The 25,163-nt window shown below is 41.9% G+C and overlaps 1 protein-coding gene across 5 annotated transcripts in view; it reads left to right on the top strand.

The window, feature by feature from the left end:
* MCTP2 (multiple C2 and transmembrane domain containing 2) overlaps positions 1 to 25,163 on the top strand; it is a 202,634-nt gene that overhangs the window by 52,130 nt on the left and 125,341 nt on the right. For all 5 annotated transcript variants that reach the window (XM_068991401.1, XM_068991400.1, XM_068991399.1 and 2 more), the window contains exons 8-10: positions 10,146 to 10,310; positions 12,575 to 12,705; positions 22,693 to 22,879. In XM_068991401.1, coding sequence (XP_068847502.1) covers positions 10,146 to 10,310; positions 12,575 to 12,705; positions 22,693 to 22,879 — 483 coding nt within the window. The remainder of the gene's footprint in view (positions 1 to 10,145; positions 10,311 to 12,574; positions 12,706 to 22,692; positions 22,880 to 25,163) is intronic.

The raw sequence follows: 25,163 nt of genomic DNA, 5'->3' as shown, positions 1-25,163 counted from the left end.
TTTGCTAGTTCTAAGTGATGCATTACCTATAAAATGTCATTGGCTCTTTCACCTCAGTCTTACTCTTATAATAACTTTATTTAAATAACTGCTTCTTAAACTCATAAGTTTATAATATTGCATCACCCAGAGTGGCAGTCTTTATGGACTGTCTTCTAAAGCGTTTCCTTGAATATATATATATATATAATTTTGGCTGCAGCATGCGGCCTATGGGCTTCGTTCCCTGACCAGGGATTGAACGAGTGTCCTCGGCACTGAGAGCACAGAGTCCTACCCACTGGAATGCCAAGGGCTACCCCATTTCCTGGGCTTTGTCACTAACCTTGGTTTTAATACAGTGAATACGTAGAGATTGCCTGTGAAAGTAGTTTTAGCTTTCATGCAAAAGCCTTTGTTTACCTTCAAGGGAGCATTTTAAAGAGAGAGCTGCAAATCTGATCTAAAGGGCCTGAATCAGATACCTGCTTTTTTTCAGACATTTCCTTTGCATAAGCTTTTCTGTGAATAGATCTATTTCCATACCTTCCTGCTCTCTAATGTATATCACAGTTACAGAGCTAGAAAATTAACAGCCGTTACTTCTCTTATGTCAAATAGTCTAATGGGATAGAAACATGTGATAAAAAGTGGAATTGGTAGGTCACTGATGTATTCAGAAAATCTGCAACTGTACACACCCCCTTTCATTTGGGAGAGTATTATGGGTGAACATGTGCCCTTTGAGTTAGGGGTTTTCTTTATTTTAGATAATTTGCACCGAGATAAGTATTTATTGTCATATGGCTCCTCTTTTGACCTATTGTTTTATGCAGTTATATGACAGCCGTTTCAGGTAAAAGACATACCTGTGTAGGGCAACATTTTTTCGGTACGACATTAGTTGATTAGTGGTTCCGCCGTTTGCTGTGTGCAGCTTCATGTTCGTCTAGCGAGGTTCCTGCGTTATCACAGAGGCCGAGCGCTGCAGGACGCATTTTCTCTGTCCCTTTGTCAGGTGGCCTCTGACTGGCTGAGAGGGAGGGGCAGGGTGCTGCGGGGAGGACGAGGGAGAAGTCAGGGTCTTTCTCCCTTTTCTCTGATTCCCGTGGTGTCTGCCTTTGTCCCCTCCACTAGCCAGCCCTGCTGTGGTTTCTGCTTCTCCCAGGTACCTCTGACCCGAGTATGCATTGTTTTTCTCTCTGTAGCCCAGGGATCACTGAACTGCAGCCTGAGTGCAAAATCCAACCCTGTATCTGCTTCTGTAAATACAGTTTGACTGGAGCGTTGTTGTGCTCATCGGTGTGTGCACTGCCCCTGGCTGGCAGGGTGGAGCAGAGTACTTGGACAGAGCCTAATTCTTACTACCTGGAACTTTACAGAAAATTGCACCATGCCCCCGCCCCTCCCACCCCAGGCCTAAAAGTGCTGGCCACTTCCTGCTGTCGCTAACCTTAGCTTTTCTTCATGTGTTCTATTTGGCATCCCAGCATTGTATTATATCATGTAATGTTATATTAAATATATTGTGTGTTCAGTCACTCAGATGTGTCTGACTCTTCTGGACTGTAGAAGAGTGTACTGTAGCCTGCCAGAATCCTCTGTCCATGGGATTCTCCAGGCAAGAATACTGGAGGGTGTAGCCCTTCCCTTCTCCAGGAGATCTTCCCAACCCAAGGATCAAACCCAGGTCTCCTGCATTTGCAGACAGATTTTTGGCTGTCTAAGCCACCAGGGAAGTTGGAGAAACTTAAATTGAAAGAGAACAGTCAAAGAATTTGGAGAGAAGATTGTTAAGTCTGTCTGCCTGTCTGTCTATACACCCGTCTGTCTGTCTGTCATGATGTGCTTGGTGAGCAGAGCCCAGGTGAGAACCGGAAGGAAGTTCTGATGGCTGTTTTGTCTGTCATATAGTTTTGAGTTGAGAAGAAGCTGCTTAAAGTGGAAAAAGTGCCTCTTCTCCACCTTAGAAGTAAACGCCTTCTGTCACTGCACCTCTTTCTCTACTTGAACTCATTTCACTATTGATGAAATGAGTTCACCAATTTCACCCTTGTTGCACTATTGGTCCTGGAAGTTGTACAAGCAAAACCCTTTGCAAGAAGTGTGGTCTATTTGGAACCAAAATGAGAGTATCATGCCTGGACCACTTCCCCAATTAGTAGAGTGCTTCTTGTTCTGTTGTTTTTCATTTTCACACATTATTCACTGAACTCAAATGCCTATCCATAGTATCACCTTTTACTGTTTTGTTTTCTTGGTTAAATTTAAAGGATTGGAGGATGGTATATCCCAAACAGCCATATATATTCATATATCTGTTTATTTCTATCTTCCTATCTATATATATCTACCTGATTTTTTCGTCTATCTATATGCCTATCTATCCCTTATCTACCTACTTATTATCTCCCTCTCCATCTAGAAGTAACACTGCTGAATATCTTAACCTCGATGTTTCTGCTGCATTATTATGAAGTCTGCTGCTGCTGCTGCTGCTAAGTCGCTTCAGTCGTGTCCGACTCTGTGCGACCCCATAGACGGCAGCCCACCAGGCTCCCCCGTCCCTGGGATTCTCCAGGCAAGAACACTGGAGTGGGTTGCCATTTCCTTCTCCAGTGCATGAAAGTGAAAAGTGAAAGTGAAGTCGCTCAGTCGTGTCCGACTCTGTGTGACCCCATGGACAGCAGCCCACCAGGCTCCTCTGTCCCTGGGATTTTCCAGACAAGAATACTGGAGTGGGTTGCCATTTCCTTCTCCAATGCATGCATGCATGCTAAGTTGCTTCAGTCGTGTCCTACTCTGTGTGACTCTATGGACAGCAGCCCACCAGGCTCCTCTGTCCACAGGATTCTCTAGGCAAGAATACCGGAGTGGGTTGCCATTTAGGCCAGCTTTATCCTAGACAGAATAGTTTCTAGAGGTCTTCCTCATTTCTGGGGGCCTCAGTCATGCTCAGCTAAGGCGGTGAATCTATTAGAATTCTCAAACCTTGTGTATCTCCAGCCCAGAAGAATAGAGCCACTTTTCACAAATCTGTCATCTCAGTGACATTAGAATCACTTTTGTCCAAAACCCTCTCACTGAGCACATACTATATTGGCGGGAATGCCGTCCTGAGACTTCAGAGATGAGTAAGACTTGGATATCATAACTGATGCAGTATTCGGAGAGATGGGGCAGTGGAAACAGTGACAGACTTTATTCTCTTAGGCCCCCAAATCACTGCAGATGGTGACTGCAGCCATGAAATTAAAAGACGCTTGCTCCTTGGAAGAAAAGCTATGACCAACCTAGACAGCATATTAAAAAACAAAGACATTACTTTGCCAACAAAGATACATCTAGTCAAGGCTATGGTTTTTCCAGTAGTCATTATGGATGTGAGAGTTGGACTATAAAGAAAGCAGAGCACCAAAGAATTGATGCTTTTCTATGGTGGTGTTGGAGAAGACTCTTGAGAGTCCCTTGGGACTGCAAGGGGATCCAGCCAGTCCATCCTAAAGGAGATCAGTCCTGAATATTCATTGCAAGGACTGATGCTGGAGCTGAAACTCCAATACTTTGGCCACCTGATGTGAAGAACTGACTCACTGGAAAAGACCCTGATGCTGGCAAAATTAAAGGCAGGAAGAGAAGGGGATGACAGGATGAGATGATTGAGTGGCATCACTGACTTGATGGACATAAGTTTGAGCAAGCTCTGGGAGTTGGTGATGGACAGGGAAGCCTGGCATGCTGCAGTCAGTAGGATCGCCAAGACTGAGCAACTAAACTGAATTGAACTGATCTGATTGGGAGAGCTGAGTAGAGAGGTGGGGTATTCAGAGACTAGACCCTTATCTTGACCTTGCAGGTGGGTGGGGTGGGTTGTAGGCTGGAGAACTGAGTGAAAGGAGACAGGAGTGAATGTCACCAAGTGAGGAGGAAGAAGTTCATTGAGACATGACACTCACAAAATAATGTGTGTGGCAAGCTCTCCAGACTCTCTGTGTTCATTCCAAAGTTGAGCTCTCTCAACCAGGAGCATCAGCAGAAATCATTTGAATGCAGATATTTCTGGACCTCCATCTCAGGGCTCTCAGATCAGAAACTCTGGAAACGGGACCCAGCCGCCTATTAGTGAGCCTTCCAGGTGACCTGGAAGCATATTTATGTTTGAGAACCACTGTTGTGGACTAGGGGGTGGCGTGGGATGCTGGGAAGATAGGAGGTGAAGCCAGGGATGTCAGAGGGGCAGGGCTTGTAGAACTGCAGGGAGCGCTGCTGGATCTTAGATTCCTGGGGTTAGAGTGAGGCAGGCAAGGTGCCTGGGGTAAAACGCGAGTAGGCACTGGGGCTCTGGGGCCAGCCCTGCCCTCACAGAAGCCTGAGCATGAGCGCCTCCTTAAATGTTTCATCCTGAATGCCTCTCTCTCCTCACCCTAGTCCCAGTCCTGCTTAGGGGTGCCCTTGACCTATTTTAAGTGAAGGAGAGCCGTAGAAATACAGACTACAGGAGTTAAGGCCTGCAAATCAAGAAACAACAAAGGCCTACTCCAGAGCACAGGGAACTCTGCTCACTCTTATGTGACAACTTGGATGGGACGGGAGTTTCGGAGAGAATGGATACATGTGTATGTATAACTGAGTCCCTTTGCTGTCCACCTGAAACTGTCACAACATTGCTAACTGGCTATATTCCAATATAAAATTTTTAAAAAAAAAAATACTAGTTGATGATTATTATTGCAGATGAACCAGCCATTTAATTTTGAGTTTCCTGGAGGTCAGGGTGAAAAGGGAAATCTTATTTACTCACATGGCCTTCATTTTTTTCCCTCCTCAGTCCAGAACCCTGAGGGTCATTGGGTGTTTATAGACTTTATCAATTAAAAAATCTTCTCATAATCTAATTTTTAAGTTCAAACAGCGAGTGAGGATAGTCCCTCTTAATTAAAAAATAAAGTAATCCTTTAATATCTTTGCACACACAGATTATTCATATCCTTGGAACTATGATATAGTTTTCATCTATAAATATGTCTCATCTTCCATGTCCATGCCTCTGTGGGAAATTTAAAAGGCTTGCTTTATAGCCCATGCAAAAATCTGTGTGTCGTTCTAGGAGAATTTATGCCTCCAGGGTTCTCTTCAGATGATACAAGGAACTGCCAAGTAGGAGCTTTCTGGAAGCCTGTTGCATGAGTATATGGATCTTCTCATGTCATGCTATAAAAGCTGTTGACAATGAGCAGTAGTTTTACATGTTGAAAAAGCTTGAAAGGAATATTTCATGGAAAGCTTTTATAGACTGTCTTCTCCCGTCGTTTTTCTAAGCATTGACAATATGGTTGGAATCTTGCTTTACTCTTCAATTTGCTTACAAAGTTAGTTCATTTTTGTTTATGCATTTGTCTCCATTCACTCTCTACTTCCTCACAATGACACAGGAAAGATAATTAGTGAGCATCAGAATAAGATGTATTAGCAACATGGGAACACGTATTTTTAAATTTCCATCTCTGAGATGATCTAAAAAGTACCCGTACAGGAATTGGTGCCACTAAGGTAGGCCTACTGGGAAAACCTTGTAAAAACTTTTTTTCAGTGCCCCTAATTTTACTTTTTAAAAATGTTTTGGTATTTTTTGCCACCCAAGGGAATGCTTTGAATTTTTACCCAGTGGTATTGTTTGGCATAGTTAATTATGAACGGTGGTATCACTAGAGAAAGAAATGGTTACCCACTCCAGTATTCTTGCCTGGAAAATCCCATGGACAGAGGAGCCTGGTGGGCTACAGTCCATAGGGTTGCAAAGAGTCGCACATGACTTAATGACTAAATAACAGCAGTCACTAACTATCACATTGCTTCTGAAGACTATAGGTGTTTCCCCTGCTCCTGGACTCTGTGCCTCCCTGTCAGGATCCTTCTTTATATCTGACTTTTCTGCTGTTCTTCCTGGCTTGGGATGGACAGACACATCAAGCTGTTGTGCCCATCATCCTAGGGTTCCCTCTGTAACCCTAGGGTGTACAGAGGAAACCCTAGGATGAGTAGTTGTCCTAGAATCCACTTTACCATCTTCACAGCATGCTGCTTGGCCAGAATCCTCCAGTGATGTATGTTTGCCAGTCTGTAATCCTGTTTTTTTTTTTTTCTAATGTCCCTGGAAGGCAGATCTCTTCACTGCTTTTTTTTCTTTTGGGCTCTGCTTGGTCGTCATTGCTCTGCATGGGCTTCCTCCAGCTGCGATGACCGGAGGCTCCTCTCTAGCCGAGGAGCCCGGCTTTCGCATCTCACTGGCTCCTCTTCTTGTGGATGAGCTTGGGGATGAGCAGTCTTCAGTAGCTGTGGCACGCGGGCTTAGTTGCCCCACAGCGTGTGGCATCTCTCCAGCCCAGGGATGGAACCCCCATCCCCTGCATTGACAGGTGGATTCTTAACCACCGGACCACCAGGAAAGTCCCATCCACTGTTCTGAGAGTCCATTCCTAGATCAGAAACTCCTGAGAATTCTCCACATGCTGGAAGTGAGCAGAAAAGCCCCACAGCCTGTACCTTCCATCTTTCTCCCTTTCTTCTTTCCCTTCCTGTGAAATTTTCATGACCCGGGAGTAAATGAATGTTTTGGAATCTGTTTCATTTTTTACCAAAGGTAGTATGTTTCTAAGTTAAATATCCCAACTTGTTTTCCCTTAGTCATAACTAAGTTGCACGTTTCAGGAAAGAGTCACTCTTTCTGGGAGTAGATTTGGCAGGGCTGGGGGCCATGGAGGAGAGCCGATGAATGAATCCACGTAGAAATAGTAAAATGTTCTGATCCTCTGGGAGGAAGGAGAAAAATAGCAAAACCCTGCTGGGCTGTATTTTATCCATTATGTCTGCTGAGAAATTAGGGTCAGGACCCAGAAGCTTTGCTCTATCTCCCGGTGTTTGTTTCAGCTTAGGTGGGGTGGGCTTCTCCCTTTGATGGGTCATTTCCTTCTCTCCTTTCACATTCCAGGCTGCATTAAGATGACAAATTTCACTTACAGGGCTTGGGGGCAGACATGGAAACTTGAGCTATTGAGCTAACAGAGTGAGTGCAGAGGAGTCTATTTATGGTGGGGAGAATGGGGGTGTTTGAAGAATGCAAAAGTTCTGGAGAACCCAGCTCTGCATCCGAGCACAGACGGGATGGCCCAGGTGCCATCCCCCGACCCCAGACCCTGCCTCTTAAACCTCATCACAAGTCTCAAGGGTGGAAGAGAAATGCAAAAGTGATTAAGAAACATGTTTAAAGCTCATGCTCACATCCTAGACCGCATCGCTTGCAGATGAATCTTCTTTTTTGGACATAACCTTGTAGCGGGCTTTGAAGAAATATTTAGAAATACGTAGAATAAAGGGCCTGTGTCCTTTTCTATTTGTGAACTGTGCAATAAATACTTCTCTTTTCCTACCCCGCCTTTAGCAAGGGGAAAAAAAAAAATCTTGGACGGCGAAGAGCAAGTCCATCACATCAAACATGACTGCGTTAAATGCTAAAATGTTCAAAGTCCGACTGAGATAGATAAAGGCTTTGATGGAAAGTGGATATTTCCCAGGGACATTACAAGCAATAATCCAGATGTTAGAGTGTAATGCAACGAGTGTCCCTGGATTGATCAGGAGCTCCAGCCAAGCCGGGCCTGGTGTAGGCCTTTGCCTTGCCCTCCCATGCTGTTCCGCCATATGGAACCTATCTCTGGGCCCCGTTAATAACCAGCTTTGGATTCCATTTTCACAGAGCTCATAGAGCTAAGTGGGGCTGTTTTATGGACAAGTTAGATAGAAGCCTTTCCAAGATAAACATCCAATTTGAAATTAGGACATACCAAGCCACAAAATTATTTTAGGGCATATTTCATGGAAACACTGCCATTTTTCTTAGGCAATTGCCAGACTGTAGGATGCCCTTTGATCCCTTGTGGACATTACTCCCTTCTTTATAAAAAGGATTTTGAAATAGTTGCAGTGTTTAGGGAGGAATATATCTGTCGGAACTTTGAAGCATGGCCCTGGGACAGGTCATGCTTCAGCTTATTGGTTGGCAAGTCAAACTTTAAGAAGAAGAATCATAAAAAAAAGAAAGTGCAGCAGGATGTATGAATCAAATTCTCATTTTCTTTTTAAAGATGGAAGTTTTCAGCCTGTGTGCTTAGTAAGCTAGAGAATGTTTCAAAAGTATCTGTACGCACACACATAGAGTGTAAACACATCTTCATACGTATTTATATATGTACCTGTCTATACATTCTGGTGGTATGCATTGCTTTAACAAATACAAAGTTACTTAACCTTATTTCATAGATTGTCATGATTGAATGTATTCTTTGTATAACCCAACTTCTGATAGAAGTTAGAGAAATAATTGTTCCTGTTTTCAAGAGGGGAGGGTTTTTTTCTTTTTTAAACAAATTATTTTCCCTTCTCCCTCTCCTGTTCTGTATCTGTACCTTCAAACCTCTGTGTGTGTGTGTGTGTGCGTGTGTGTGTGTGTGTGTGTGTGTGTGTGAATTCCAGTTTCCAGAGAAAAGCAACACAGATATTAAACATTTTTGTTTAAGGAAATCATAAAATGACCCAAACGCTTGGCATTACTGCATCGTTTATTAAGAGGGGTGGAGTGACATGTGTTGGATGAGGTAAGCTGGCATGTAATTAACCCCGCACTGACATACTGTTCGTTGTGATAAATTGTGAGTAACCGGTGTCCAAGCAAATTGATGCCTAAATGATCTCAAAGATACAGTGAGCAGATGACAGGAATGAATATATAGGGTTAGAAATTCATTGCTCTGCTGTGATGCTCGACACCATCTCCATTCTTCTGCCCGTTTATTTCTCCCTTAAATTAAGCCGTCTACCCTCGTGCCATCTCACTTACTGAGTGGAGAATGTGAATGAATTCTGCCAGCCAAACACAGCCTGTGGATCGGGTCAGGGATTCTCACTCTAACAGACTCACCATAAAAAGACACTGTCGAGACCTTCAGGGTATTTAACAATGTTAAAGGAATAGACGTTACTTGTGTTGAGTATAATCATGGCATGGAGCTTATGTAAAAACAGATAAGTATTTTTCTTTCAGATATTTCAGCCAGAGAAAATATTAGGGAAGCAGGGAAACATGTAATAAGATGACAAAATGTGGTGAATAAGCACATGGAGGTTTGTTGTGCTGGTCTGTTTGTGTGTGTGTTTGAAGATGTACATAATGGACATTAAAAATAAAGGGTGCTTGTCCTCTTCATAATTTAATTCTAGGGGATATTTGCCTTTTTCTATATTCTATTTAAGCTGTGTGTGATGTAGAAAAGGAAAAAAAAAAAATAAGGTAACAGTTACTGAACACTTACTGGGTCCCATGCCCTGGTCTGTGTTCTTTATCCAACCTTCCCCTCCCACCAGATCTGCGAAGCTCATTTGGCTGGCAAGCCTATTATAGGCTGTCTCTGGACCTGTGAATCTTGCAGTACTATTAGGCTTTTTTGTTGTCCCCTAAGGGATAAGGCTCAGCAGTAAAGAGTCTGCCTGCAGTGCAGGAGATATAGGAGACTCAGGTTCGATCCCTGGGTCGGGAAGATTCCCTGGAGGAGGAAATGGCAACCCACTCCAGCATTCTTGCCTGGGAAATCTCATGGCCAAAGAAGCCCATGGGCTAGCAAAAGAGTTGGACACGACTTAGGCAGTGAGCACAACAAGAAATAAAGGGAGGTGCAGACGGATTCAAGTGTGAAGGATAAATTCAAAGCCGTAATTTCGAAATACCCAGAGGTAGTTTGTTTCCCTGCAGAGCAGTGCCTGGTTCTTATATCTCTGTTTCCCAGAATGCCTCTCTTCCCTTCCTACTATCGGAGTAGCCAAAGGCCCATTTGGAAGATTCTGCCAAAGAGCATGTATGGGTGGGAGGCCGGTGCCAGGTGCAAGTGTTGTTTGAATCCATCCTTCACTGGAGGCTCCAAGTCCAGTGCTTGAGAAGGAAGTCACTTAGCTGTGGTTGCAGGTTTGCAGAACCAGTGAAGAAGATAAACACATTCACTAGGCAGGGAGTGGTATTTCTCATGAATACTGAAAGCTGGACCACCCCCTCTGATCACCAAAGTCACACTCAAGAATTATCAGCAAGTTTATATGTCATCTTTATTTCTTTGCTTCAGTCCTCTTTGATACGCAACCTTCGGCTCTCAGAGTCCTTGAAAAAGAACCAACTCTGGAATGGGATTATAAGTATAACCTTGTTGGAAGGAAGGAATGTCTCAGGCGGAAGCGTGGCAGAGATGTTTGTCCAGTTAAAACTGGGAGATCAGAGGTATAAAAGTAAGGTAAGTTCTGTCAATTCCTTAAGGAGAACAATGTCTTTAAGATGAAAACAATGGAAAAAAAAAATGTATGTTTTCCCCCTCTAAACTTTGCAAGAACAAAATTTATTTTTAAATCTCCTGTGTGGATTAGGAGCACCCCAGAAAACAAAATAAATGTACAGATGCTGTCTGTTAATATGGGCATTTGATTGCTTAGTGTCATTTATTTTAATATAGTCACTGGAGCTAGAGAAAGTTTATTAAACAATAGATTTGAATGCATGGCTTATTTTCATTTTGAAAATGAACAACTGTGTTTCAGAGATTGTGCTGAAAAGGATTACTGTTTCAAAAAATCCTACAAAAATAAAATAGTGTAATATGTTATAATTGAATTAAAATGCTTGAGTTTAACTAAACATATTTTCAAAAGTATACACTCCTGGATTTCTCTAACTTGTTGGTATGAACACCAAAAATAGACATCTAATACTGCTGTTTTCTTGCTCTGATTTTTTTTTTAAAGCTGTCTAAAAGTATTCAAAGTGATTTGTTTTGAACAAAAGTAATAGCTTTTTTTTTTTTAGCTGTCTTTAAAAATCAATCATCTTATTCCACTGATCCAAATTCCATTTAATTTTTAATCTCAGTAATTCGGTGTGGTTTTTATTTCAAAAACCCTAGTCTCCAAACCATGGTAATTAATTAGTTTTACATAACTGTCAGACAGGAATATTTCCTATGTTTTATGGATTGAGGGAACTAGGGTACTTGAAAGTTAAGTCACTTGCCAAAAGCCACATAGGAAGAAAAACATCAGAGTGGAAGACTTTGAAAATAGGCCCGAGGGTATTTGCAGCTGGGGCTTTCCAGGGTAGCGGACTTACCTGAAGCAGACTAGTTACAGAATGACTTAGCGGGGCAGGAGGTTGTCTCTCCTGCACAATTTTCAGTGCAGAATCAAATATTAAAGGTCATTTACTCCAGTGCAAGCAGTAGAGAACCAAAGCTCACGTTGCAGAATTGTTGATTATGAGAAATGCAAAAAATTGCAGCAAAGTTATGGCCAAAATGTGCAGACGATAATTTTTAGGCTGTACCTCACAATGAGTGTATCCAGGATAAGCACAGCTCTCCATTAAGATTCCTTTAACCGTCCAGCCTCAGAGTAAGGATTTATAGAGAAATTATTCATCACTAAGCGCACTCACCCTTTTAAACTAAGGTGAAGTGTAGAAAGAGTCCAGTATCTGCTGCATTCCGCCTTGGGGAATATTGCGCTTAAGTTGTGATCAAGTGGGCTTTTTTTCTGCATAGTTTCTAAATTCTGTGATCTGATATATTTAAACTCAACGATGATGAAAAACAGCATAGATGATGTTATATGATGTTGGCTGCAGTCGAGGTCTAAGCAGTTCATTTTTTCCCATGCGAGCAAACTTGGTCCCAGGATTTCATCATTGGCCCTGAGTTCCCGGCATTTAGTGGCCTGCATTTTTGCTCACTTTTTCTTCACAAATTGAATCTCTGTGTAAATGAAACAGAAATGAAAGTCTTGCCAATGAATCAAACACATAAGCAGTTTGAAATAACTCTTGGAGAACATGGAAACACTTGTGGAGTTTTCCAACCAAGCATGTTCATTTTTAGGTTTGGCTGCAGTGGAATTTCCTAGTCTTCCTCTGACTCCAGTGACTGGATTCAGGAAACTTGACTTTAGAAATAGGCAGTCACATACAAGTTATGGGTTTCTCGTGTAATGCATCTGACAGATGTTAATTAAGATCCCAAATTGTTAATTTATATAGTTCTTAAGCCAGCGCTGAAATGGATGTGCCAATAAAAATGTTATTTCCATTTGATTAACCAATTAGGAGTATCTTTTGTAAGAGAGAAGAGCCATAAAATGTCTATTGAGATATTATATAGAGAGTCCAGCTCAATAGTCATTATTATATATGTGTAATAAATATTATCCATGTATCAAAAATATATATTTTGTATATCTATAACATTTATTGTTTCCTTGGGGATAACAGTGCTGTTTCTAATTTGGTAGATAAATGAATGAATCTGGGGTCAGCTAAAAGAGTATGATGTTTTGCCAATTCTTAAAACCTCAACATGCCTTTCATTTCCAAAAAGGAAAATTTTAACTGTGTAAGAGTGATCATAACCATCATTATGATTGCTTTCCTGCTGTTTAGAAATGAAATGAATGTGTAGCTGCTATAGTGATGAATACCATTTTAAGAAAATAAATATTATAACTGCATGTTTTCTAGACACTGTGTAAGAGTGCAAATCCGCAGTGGCGGGAACAGTTTGACTTTCACTACTTCTCTGACAGGATGGGCATTTTGGACATTGAAGTGTGGGGAAAGGACAGCAAAAAGCACGAGGAACGTTTGGGCACGTGAGTCTCTTCTGCTTTCTAAACGGTGGGAGACGTGTCTTCATCAGGCTGGTCTATAGCATTGTCTTTATCTGGTTGAGCTTAGAGTAAAACCTCATATTCCCACCCCAAGGGGCCATAAGTTAGCTGGACCTTAACCCGGGAAAGACTTTTTCGTTTATTAATTGGTATATGCCGTTTAGTATTGATCACAACAGAAGAAAATCGTTATGTGTCAGGAATTCTCTAAAGAAAGATAATGTCCCATCTCAGACTCTTTAGGAAATGTTGGTATCAGTTTCCAATGCACCCTATGAGTTTGGTTTTGGTCTTCAGTGAAAATACCAAATAATTCAGTCACACCGTGAAGCTAGGGATCCCAAATTGATGGAAACTTTCCATTGTGCTCTATGGACTTTGTGGCAAATCGTAATGACATCTGCTGAGGCCAGATCAGTTTCATTTGTATACTTTGGACCTTCTCAGCTTAATTGAGGTGCTCCCTTGTATATAATGAGAAATATTGAAAGTATTAATGGTTTCCATATAGGATTATAGTAAGACTATAGTTAAATGCAATTCTGCCTGCATGTGGCTGCCGCAGCTTAAGCATGAAGGAGATGCTGGTGGAAGCATACATCTCTGATCTTTCTGGGAAGCCTGCACGTTCACAATATTATCCTTGTTTTATAGATGAGAGAATGGAGTGCTGAGAAGCTTAGCAGAGTAGTGAATGCGAGACTCAGGATTATCTGTTTTCAAAGACCCAAGTTTTTTCTTCCAAACTACTGAGTTTTGTTCAGCCAAAATGCATCCAGTTTGTCCACCCATCCTAAATTTAGAATAAAGCATTTAAAGGGCTCTCAACATCTGTTTGTGGTCTTTTTCAAACCAAGTTCTCTGGAGCCCTGGATTCAGGGAGATGCGTTGGGGCCAGCCTTCAGGATAATCAAGTTTCTTCTGAAACCATAGCATTTCCACTTCTACCTGTGTTCTGTGGTGGGGTTCTGTTCCAGGCAAGAGTTTTACTGCTGAAAACAAAAGATTGAAAGCCCTTCATCCAGTAGAACCCCTTCTTTTTACAGATAAGTCCAGAAGTCCAAAGATGTTATGTTTTTCTATCAGCAAGGAATTTAGGAGCCAAAATAGGCTGCGCCCCAGCTAACCTAAAACTCAATGCAGTGCTTTTTTTCTGTGTAGAATGCTTAGCAGAGGCAGTTGCATGAAACATCAGTTCTTTTTGCTGCTGTTATCCCATCCTAGTATTCTTGGGCTTCTCTTGTGACTCAGCTGGTAAAAAATCCACCTGCTATGCGGGAGACCTTGGTTTGATCCCTGGGTTGGGAAGGTCCCCTGGAGAAGGGAAAGGCTACCCACTGCAATATTCTGGCCTGGAGAATTCCATGGACTGCATTGACCATGGGGTCGCAAAGAGTCGGACATGACTGAGCGACTTGCACTTTCATCCCATCCCGTCTCAGTAACTTATCCTGAGACAGACAAGAGGAAGTTTGGAGACCATGGCATATTCCTCCCATGCTTGCCTGCAGAGGCATTCTGTCAACAGAATGGTCTGGTTTGTCCCAGGGTACTTAATAATCCGAGCTCTCCCCCACCTGATGGCAGCACTGTTGCCCAGTTATCGTATGGAACACACACACACCCCTACACACTTCATCCATCCGTGTAAACACTGGCTAGGAGGGCCGGGCTGCCTTCAGCTGAGACGGGGCGCTCTTCCTGCCGTGCACGTGTCGTGGTCCCAGTTCCGTTGCTTTGTGCAGCCTGCTCAACCCCAGTTCTCTGCTGCTCTGGTAGGTAGTAGCCATGCTTCCCTGGAGATCTGCAGGGCCAGATTTGTGGGTTTGGGCACCAAACTAGGTCCCGTCACTCTCCTGCTCAGGAGAAAGGTCTTCCTGTGGTCCAGAATGCACAGATTTTTCTCTGTCAGATGCTTTCCCAGCCTCCCCGCTCCTCCATTTCCACAGGATAACTTAGACACCTGCATGTTCTCAGTGCCTCCCACCCTGGTCACTGCTGCGACACCCCCGTGCGCTGCCAACACCCACAGCAGAAGGATCAGACACGTTGTGTTAGCCAGCAGAGTACGGATCAGTTACGTCAGTGCACAAGTGCAGAGAACTCTGTGTCCCACAGCGCTATCTGAGTGATGGCCTTTGAGCCCCGGTGATGGATGGCCCGTGTGTTATTTTAGTAGGTGTGAAGAATAATGGCCTTTCATTTTGTGTGTCATTGTGCCGTCATGTTTCCTTCACATAGTAGGAAACGCTTTTTCAAATGAGCGTTAAGTTTCTTTACAGACACAGAAAATAATTGGAGATGTCCCTCTTATGCCATGTTTTGTCATTTGGGTCTTCATTTATTATTTGAGCTATTTCCTGTTTGTAACTTAGACGTCTACCTGCCCCAGTGGCCATTCTGCCCTTCCTCTTCATGGACTTTAAAGGAATTTTTTTGGGTATCCTTTTCCTTTTTCCTCTCCTGAGGTACAGAAGATAACAAAAGTGTCTCTTGGGCTTTGACTACACAGCGTTACCCAGAGTGAACTTCCAGGTGGGGTGAAACTTCCCCTAAAATACACCATGGCTTATCATAGTGAAAGGAAAGATTGTGTTGGCATATGGATATCACAGCCCTGTTACTTACTGTTCCTTCTTACATAAAAGTGTTCACTCTTTGTTTTCCTGTTCTTTGTTGTAATTCTTAAGGATCAGTTATTTTATCCCCTCAACTGTTGGGAAATACCTCTTTGTGTCAGGAGGGTCTTTGGCGATGTTGAATGTTCTCAGGCCTGTCTCGTAATTTGTCTTTGGATGATACCATCTTGCTAGTAGTTTAAAGTTCTGCACGGCCTCTCTGAGAAACTGTTACCCCACTGAAGCTTCCCCTGGCAGGCATCATGAGAGGAGGGACGGAACACTTTGAGTTGTGTTTCCTGGGCTGTCTGGTAACCACAACACTTGCAAGCTACAAGACCTTGGGCAGTGGCCTTTCTTGTGGTTTTTCTGTGTAACAGGGTCTTCTGCCAACTTGCAGGTCATCATGGCAACTGGCAACCATGGCTATTGCTGGTTGCTAGTATTACTCCTATTAATTTTGAGTTTTTTTTTTTCTTCTGGATAATAACTACAGATCCCCACAACTAAATTGTGCTATTTAAGTATTTGAGATATGACTGGTTAAAATTCAGCTCAGTTTTGTTTATTCAAAACAGAATAGATTTGTGTGTGTGTGTGTTTTGGTGGAAGTGAGCAGTGACTATCTTCCAGGATGTGATGGGAAGGATATTTATTGACTCAAGAACTGAACAGTGTTGATTAGCCTGACTGACATTGGTTTTGTAGCTGTGGACGGTGGTAGACTGGGGCAGTGGTCAGTTATGGTCATAACTGGTGTTTGTGTGAGCATTGGTGGGTTGCTAGCTTGGTGATAGTTCAGGCTTGTCCCGCCTCCCCAACCTCCATGGCAGCCAGCCTCCTCCAGGCTCTCCTGAGTCATGGGGAACTTTCTAAAATTCCTTGTGTCCTTATGGTCCACTTGTGGGCTTCCGCTGAGCCACAGGTAGCTCCTGAGGAGGTCAGGGCTGGTGAGATAGAGGTGCTTGGGCAAACCAACACCCCACCTCCCAATCCAGGATATCTACTATTCATGGGCCAGAAAAAAAAAAAAAACAAAACACCACAGTCTTTTGAGTCCATCAATGGTCCAGAAACAGTGGATTTTTAGGAGGAGTAAGAAATAAAGCTAAATATAACCTGCTCCAACTTTTAAACAAAATGGCAAGAGTAGAAATATAGATTAATCTTCTTGTCAACCTATAACATTTCAACATAATCATACCGTTTTCTTAAAGCATATTTTATATTTCCCTGTGATTCTGGTGATTAATTTGTTATAGAATATCCTAGCTTCCAAGGTGGCGCCAGTGGTAAGGAATCTGCCTGCAAATGTAGGGAGGCGCAAAAGTTGCAAGTTCAATCCCTGAATCAGGAAGATTCCCTGGAGGAGGAAATGGCAACCCACTCTGGTATTCTTGCCTGGAAAATTATGTGAACAGAGGAGCCTGGTGGGCTACAGTCCATGGGGTTGCAAAGAGTTGGACAGAACTGAGCATGCATGTACGGATGCACGCAGACTTAGTTTGGAAAAGTTAAGAATGAGATTGCACAAGCTTATTTTAACTGCACTGCCACAGAGCCAATCCTGAGTCCCACGTGGTGCCTTAGAAAGTGGTTCTGACGTGCTGCCCATTTACCGGTGACTCCAACACGCAGGAGAATCAGGGTATTTCTTTGGACAGATCGCACCCCATGTCGCTGATCTGCTTTCACAGAGAGGCTTGACACAGTCACCATTTGCTTCCTGTTCACCCCCGTTCTTAGCCTCTGAGATTTACAGCTTTTAAAACTCTAGGACTCTTTTCTGCCCCCTTGCATTTAAGTTAAAAGCTGACCAGTCTATAATATAAAACATAGAATTATGGTGATGAATAAGAGGTTAAAAGCTATCATGGCAAGTGGAACTTAGCAGGTTTGGCTGACTGATATGGTAAAAATTATGTGTTGAATTAAAACATTAAAATGCAGTGGGATTAATGGAGAAAGACAGGAACAGGAGGTCAGAAACAATGCTAAATCAGCACATTAACTGCCTGTGGGCTAGAGATGCTGGCTTTAATATATGCAGAGGAAAAAAAAAAAAGCTTACAGAGGGGGGAAAAAAAAAGTAACTTAGTCCTTGTTTTCTCCAGGTGAATAGAAATGCAGACATTTGAATCTGGGAGGCATCCAGTACATATATTTCTTTCCCTTTCTTTTTTATATAGAGGAGGAAATAGACCCTACAGGGTATTCAGTTGGTTAACAAAAAAGAAACACTGACTTTATAATTTGGAGTGTTTGATTTTATTTTGCCACTAGGATTCATTTTGTTTGTTCCTTCATTTTACTCAACAAACACTGAGCATGTTGTGTATCAGACATCCTACCAAAAGCTGGGGGTTCACGTGGGGATTGTGTCCTCAGGCACTAGGTTGTGGGCAGCTTTCTGGAAGAAGAGTGTCTCAGCTGAGACCTGTAACATGGGTGGTGGTTAGCCAGACCAGACTGGAGGAAGAACGTTTCAGGAAGATGGGACCACACGGGCAGAGACTTAGCGAGGAGGGAGAAGACGTCTGAGAATCTTGAAAAAAAATGCGGAGTGATGACGTCACACGATCAGACTAGAGCGGGAGTGAGGTCACAAAGCCGTCGGATTCCATCTCCTGCCCGTGAACCACGGCTGGACCTGGCTAGACACAGACACACCAGTCCCCCGCTCCTTTTTCTTCACCGCTTGTTGCCACAGTGGACCTCTGATGGAATGAATGATCTACGACCTGACTTCAGAATGATGGGTTCCTGGTCCCCTAAGGGCCGGCGTGTAGCACCTGTTGAATTATGGTCCATACGTGGTCTCTCCCCCTGCCGGTGGAGCCGCGCATGAGACACCCTGAGAGCAGACCTGATTGGCTAATGCTCGTTACTCAAGTGTTTTGCACGGATGCCCTGCACACGTGTTTTCCACATTGTCTCAGTACAGTTTCATAAGTTTTATGGCTTCATCGGTTTTTGTTAACAAACACATCTTTGGATATGTTGGCCTGAGTCTCTTGGGCTATGGTGAGTTAACAGGTATTTTTTTCTTTTAAATTGTTCGTAGGTTGTATCTCTGATACCTTTATCAATGTGTCTGTACTGTCTGTCATCTACTAACGTGGGAAAATTTTTAAATACTTCCCCTGCTGTAACTCATCACGGTTGAATGATTAGCATTTCTTTAGATCAGGGGTCACCTAACGAGGGTGGGTCAAGTCCAGAAGGCTGCTTGGTTTTGAGTAAAGTTTTATTGGAAAAGAGCACTGTTCATTTGTGTTCATTGTCTATTACTGCTTTCTTCCTATGAGGGGAGAGTTGAGCAGCAGCAGCAGCAGAGACCATGTAGCCCCAAACTAAAACTGTTTCCTCTTTGGCCCTTCATAGAAAAAATGATCTTCGTGCCCCATCATTTATTAATGTGGGTGGATTTTAATGATAATTGGAACACTAATTATGAGAGCCTTTTAAACCGCATATCCAAAAACTGAGTTTGTTTTTTCAAAGAAAATTTGCATCTAGAGTAGTAAGCTTAGTGTTTCATCAAGCCTCATACAAGGTTGCCATTTGGGAAGAGTTTGGGAAGGAATTTAGAGGATACAAAAGAGAAGAGAGAATATATGACAATACCTGCGAAATTCTAGAATTGATGAGTGAGTGAGTAGTGTTTATAAGAATGAGCAGGCAGGAGGGAAGGAGGAGAGGGTGTTTTGCGTTGCTGAGGAATCTGGGCTGGATCTGCTCTTCTAGGCATCCTCAGGGCCCAGCTCTGCACTTCACCTGCAACCGGTTACTAAACAGGAAACAGAAAGTCTTGGGAAAGAACAGCAGATTGGCTAGTGCTTCAGGAGTGGGGAGAAAGAGTGAAGCGCTGGCCAGGTTATTTAGTATTTTCTCGGCATAGAATGTGATACCCTGTAGAAAATGAATGAAGCAGCCCAGAGTCTCCTTTTAAGATTTTTGTATTAAACTTGTCTTTGGTGAATGTATTTCAGAATGATTATATCTTAAAGATTTTATTTACTTGCACCTGAAGAAGGTCATTTTGTTCACATGATACTCACCTCTCTTCAGAAGATGCAATTGAGTGTTACGGTAAAGTGTTCTGAAATTCTGGAAGAAAAGTCCTTATTTTTTTCTTTTCTTCCTCTGCTTTTGCTGGTCACACAGTAACCAGTTCCTAGCTTGGGGTTAATGTAAGTATTTCTTCAGCCTCTGACTAACCTCCTGAGCGTTCTGGTTCTCCTTCCAACGTGAAGATGAGCTGAAGTCATGGAGACAGAGGTTGACACAGAAAAATGGGAGGCCTGAAGGAAAGGGTTTTGTATGAGAGTCATTTCTCCTTACTCCCTTCTTTCCTCCTTTCTTCCAGAATGTGAAAGTGAAGGGGGCAGCCAGCTGGATCGAAGTGATGGGGAGAGAGCACTTCAGTTCTAGAAAGTTCATAAAAAGTCATCCTTAGAATTGGTGGTTAACACTAGGGAGAGGGTCGCTTTACATTAATTCCTAAGACTAAAGACATCGGTGTTTTAAGAATCGATTAATTCATATGATGGGACAGGGACCCTAAGAGACAGGGGTCATAATCCATGTACAAAAGGATCAAGGTTTAATTTTGACTGACCTGATGCCAATGTATCAATTTAATTTGCTCTTTCAGGTCACTAAGAAAAGTAAGCATTTGATTGAAATTACCCATTAATTAACTGAGAATGTAGAATCCATTACGTTTGTCCTGAAATTCCCTTATCTGTTGTTTATGTGGCTCTTATATCTAAAATAGGCAAGGCTATTTTTTTGTATAGGAATTCTTTCTTTGTTATAAAAATAAACTTAAAATATGAGATAGGTGCAAAAGTCTCATAGTGGGCAGAAATGACTGAAAATTTTGTGAAAATGTGTAATTTCTGAGACAAAACCAAATGTTTATTTTGATGTGATTCACACTTGTTTAAATTAGCAAACTGCTCTGTTCAAGAAAGCTGTCCCTTTAAATAGGAGTATAAATAAATAAATACTCTCCTATTTAAGGTTACCACCAGAGAAAAGTCTTAAATTTGGATCATTCATCCTTCCATAGAAAGAGCTTTATTAAATGAAAGTGTGTATAACAGTGTAAAATAATGCTTAGCAAATATTCTTAAACAGATGCACTGCTGCTGCTGTTGCTGCTAAGTCGCTTCAGTCGTGTCCGACTCTGTGCGACCCCACAGACGGCAGCCTACCAGGCTCCTCTGTCCCTGGGATTCTCCAGGCAAGAACACTGGAGTGGGTTGCCATTTCCTTCTCCAGTGCATGAGAGTGAAAAGTGAAAGTGAAGTCACTCAGTCATGTCCAATTCTTCTTGACTCTATGGACTGCAGCCCTGCTGCTGCTGCTGCTAAGTCGCTTCAGTCGTGTCCGACTCTGTGTGACCCCATAGACGGCAGCCCACCAGGCTCCCCCATCCCCGGGATTCTCCAGGCAAGAACACCAGAGCTATACTTATATAGAATTTTCAGGTCCTTAGTTTTGTAGATGGAGAAGGCAATGGTACCTTACTCCAGTACTCTTGCCTGGAAAATCCCATGGACAGAGGAGCCTGGTGGGCTGCAGTCCATGTGGTCACTAACAGTTGGACACAGCTGAGCGACTTCCCTTTGACTTTTCACTTTCATGCATTGGAGAAGGAAATGGCAACCCACTCCAGTGTTCTTGCCTGGAGAATCCCAGGGACGGGGGAGCCTGGTGGGCTGCCATCTATGGGGTTGCACAGAGTTGGACACGACTGAAGCGACTTAGCAGCAGCAGCAGTTTTGTAGAAATGGCGCAGTTAAAGCACTTGACATTTCTTCCCCAGCAAAATTAACTCTCCACTCACATACTTGCTTACAAAATTTACTAACCCCTCTGTTCACAGTAGTAAACTTACCGCTACAGAAAAATTTTGATTCAAACCATAGAGAGTTACTTAAATATATATGCATATATTTTTTAATATCTCCAATAGAAACATATGATGAATTTATTACACGTAAAAGCTCTAATTGCCACCTCTTCTTAAAACTGGAATCACTTTTGGTAATTTGGAAATAAATACCCACATAAATTTAATTTTATAGGTACATATCCCTTACTGTAAAAATATTTTTTATTCTATACTAAAAATAGGCATAGACTTTTAATATCAGTAGTTTTTCTCTTTAATTGGGAAAGAATTGCAAGCTTTCTTTCAAATTTATTTAACTGGAACTTTTTCCGTATCCATGTGGCTCAAAACTGTCATTGCTTTATAAATGAGGTAGGTTTGCCTGTTTGCTATTGTCTGCAAACTTACAAAAGTACAGGAATGATGTGGGGTAAGAATCTATCGTCTGACATTATGAGGTGGTGCGTCCGTGTTTGTAATAAAGTCTGGAACAGTCATCTGACTCAGTAACTAGAGATGGCGAATGGAAATGCAAACCACACAGTGCCCGCCCTCCCTCCACTCAGCCCTGCCACCTCACCCAACCTGGACGTGAACGAAGCAAGTGTGGTCCAAGCAACCCCAGGATTTTCCATGTTAAAGCAAATAAATGGCTTAGCACCTCAGCCCCCCAACCCCCCACCCTTTCAGTGTTTGCTTCTGTATTTAAATGTGTTTGAGGTTTTCAACATCACCAGAACATTGACTGTTAAGAGGCGGAAAACATGCAATTTATAGCAGATGGGTGCAGCCTTTTCTGGCTGTGCTGCAGAAATGGGATCAATCAACAGCACTTCATGCTCCATTTGTCTAACAGAAACCCACCTGGGGAAACCCCGCGGAACGGTGCCTATTAGGAAAACACCTTAACACATTTCTTTAAATAAAATCTCGCCAGTTGGCATTAATCTGAAAGAAAATGGTTTCTCCATTAACCCTCTCCCGCTTGCACAGGCTCCTGTCTTTTTGCCTCTTTTTGAACCAACATCTCTTATTCTCTTGGCTGGTTAAAAAAAAGAAAAAAGACACAACCCCAAGAAGCCTTCTTGAGCCCGCATCCATAGTGCTGAAACTCTGAAACTGTTTTTCTTCCCAGTTCTTGATCTCATCAGCTTTCTGCACACTTTATCTGGCAGAGATTTGCTGCTTCTCAGTTCGTTTGCCACTTTCTCCATGCTGCCTTTTCTTTGAGTTTCTTGACATCTTTCTCTCCTTTACTGAGGGTGTGGTGTGCCGGGAGGGACTGATAGCAGCCAGGGCAGCCCCTGCAACCTTCACTGCTCAACCAGCCAGTGCCCAGACAGCGGGAGGTTTCATGGGGGGATGAAATGAAAATCAGGTGCTTTGGAGGGTCCGCAGCCGCCACACATTAATCGCTTTTCTGTCTGCTTCTGGCAACTTTTCCAGGTGTAAAGTGGATATCTCAGCCCTCCCACTCAAGCAAGCCAACTGCTTGGAGCTGCCACTGGAAAGCTGCCAGGGGACCCTTCTGATGCTGGTCACCCTCACGCCCTGTTCGGGGGTCTCAGTCTCAGATCTGTGTGTGTGCCCCTTGGCAGACCCCAGCGAGAGAAAGCAGATCGCCCAGCGCTTTGTGAGTGCTCTGCCTTACTACGCCCCCTCCCCACCCCATGCCCACTCCACCTTTAAGCTGGAAAAAGTCTGAGAATTGAAAAACTGCATCCAAAGAGATCTTTGTCCAAAGTTCAGTGGTATGTCTCCTAAACAAGACATCAGACATGGAAGTTAACGGTTAGTGGAAAGCTGAAAGTAGATTTTAGAATTCGCCTTCTTATTTAAAAGCCAGAGAAAGTGTTTGGATATTTTACCATTCAGGATCTCTTTGGAGAAAGCTGAAATCCTCAAGGGGGCAAAAGGTTGTTTAACAGGTTTGTATATATGAATAGGTATTTTTATTTTATTTTGTTTGTCTTTTAATTTTATTTTATATTGGAGTATAGTCCATTTATTGAGTTGGCCAGGAAATGTTTGTTTGGGTTTTTCATTAGGATGTTAGGAAAAATTTGAATGAACTTTTTGGTCAAACTAATGCACTGTTCTGTTAGTTTTGGGTTTACAGCAAAATTATTCAGTTATACTTGTACATACATCCATTTTTTTCAGATTCTTCTCCCATATAGCTTATTGCAGAATATTGAGTAAAGTCCCCTGTGCTATACAGTAGGTCCTTGGTGACTATCTATTTTATATATAGTAATGTGTGTATGTTAATCCCAAAGTCCTAATTTACCCCTCCCCCTAAGGTTCCTGTTTGGTAACCATAAATTTGTTTTTGAAATCTATGAGTCTGTTTTTGTTTTGTAAAAAAAAATAATTTATATGATTTTTAGGAATTTTAATATAAATTCACAAAAATTGCTTTTTATAAACCAAATATTAATGTTTGCAGTGTTGTGCATACTTTTCTAGACCCTCTTAAGATCAAGTGAGAAAGTTCTTGTGTCTTATAAAGCAAAACAAAGCCCTAGAGAGGCATGGGAGACTTGTTCTACACTCCCCTGGATAAGAACTGTTTGTGAATTTTTGCCTAACTAGTTGCAATGTTCTTAAACGTCCACTCAGCATTTTTAAATCAAATGGGTTTGTCCTCATCATTATTTCTTGTGCTCTTGCTTTCTTGGTGTCTTTATTTGCATTCTGGTTTTATTCCATCTTCTTTGTGAATCAATACGTTTATTTTACTGCCACACACATTGAAAGGTGCATTTTAAGGAAGTGGCATGGAAATGAAGTGAAGATGAATCCCAATTTAATGGGAATATTATTCTCAGCGTAAACTTAAGTGTCTCCAGACTCCTTCACTGTGCAAGGTGTATTGATTAATTGAATAGTCCTTTATCTTCAGGACTACAAAGTCTAGCCACACATCTTATTGACAACACAAGATTCTGCATGCAAGGTTGACATACTTTAAAGAAGTTTTGACAAAATCCACTTTTTATATTCTCTTTGATGACTTTACCTTAGCAAATGAAAATAAAGCAAAAGTCCCCCAAATTTCCCATGGACAAATCGCAAAATTTTCCAAATTCATGAGGAGTTTCATGTATTTATAAGGTGACATTAGGTAAGATCAAAATGACTGCTTTGCATAATGCCTCAAGATTTGGGGAATACTAATTTAAAAGAGGTTTGAAAAAGTAGAATCAAAATAAAAAGATCAAGTGTTTTGTTTTGTTTTGTTTTTGAGCTAGACAGCTGGCCAATGTTTAAGAGGGAAAAGAATATTGCTTTGTAAGATACAAGTTCCAGATCCCTGGATTTGTTTTTTTAGGTTTTGAGAATAGATAATCTTCAAAGGCATTTCACCTCAAAATTATGAAAATATTTTGTTTCAAATGTGTCCATCTTAAATACTAGTTTTTTTTTTTTTTTTTAAGATTGAAAATACTATTTGAAGAAGCAGCTTCTAAAAGTTCTTAGGAATGGTGCATATTACATTAGGCAAACCTTAACTGTTATTAAGCTTTTGTGATTCTGACCTGAAATGCCTAAATAATAGGGGTCTTACTATCCTTCCATAAATCTCTGGGATCAACTTATCACAGGTTTTTAGTTATCTAAAAATATGGAATCATGGAAATATTGTATCCAAAGGTTTGAAAGTACATCTTTTTCAGCAGATGTGTTTTGGAGACAGGCAAAGAGCATTTATCTGCTTATCTCTTTCTTGCACAATTTCTAAGCAATGTAGTGTGATAGACATTTAAATAGTTCTGTAAATGCTCAAGAATTATCATTAGGTATATTAGAGCTTTGGCACATGCCAACTAAAAATTAAAGTAAATATGATTACAGAGCAATATTGGATGCACAGTCTCTAATGAATAGGCTGTCATGTGGACTAGAAAATTCAT

This window comes from Capricornis sumatraensis, chromosome 19 (genome assembly GCF_032405125.1).
Source record: "Capricornis sumatraensis isolate serow.1 chromosome 19, serow.2, whole genome shotgun sequence".
NCBI classification, from domain to species: Eukaryota; Metazoa; Chordata; class Mammalia; order Artiodactyla; family Bovidae; genus Capricornis; species Capricornis sumatraensis.
This window is presented reverse-complemented; position numbering and strand designations above follow the sequence as displayed.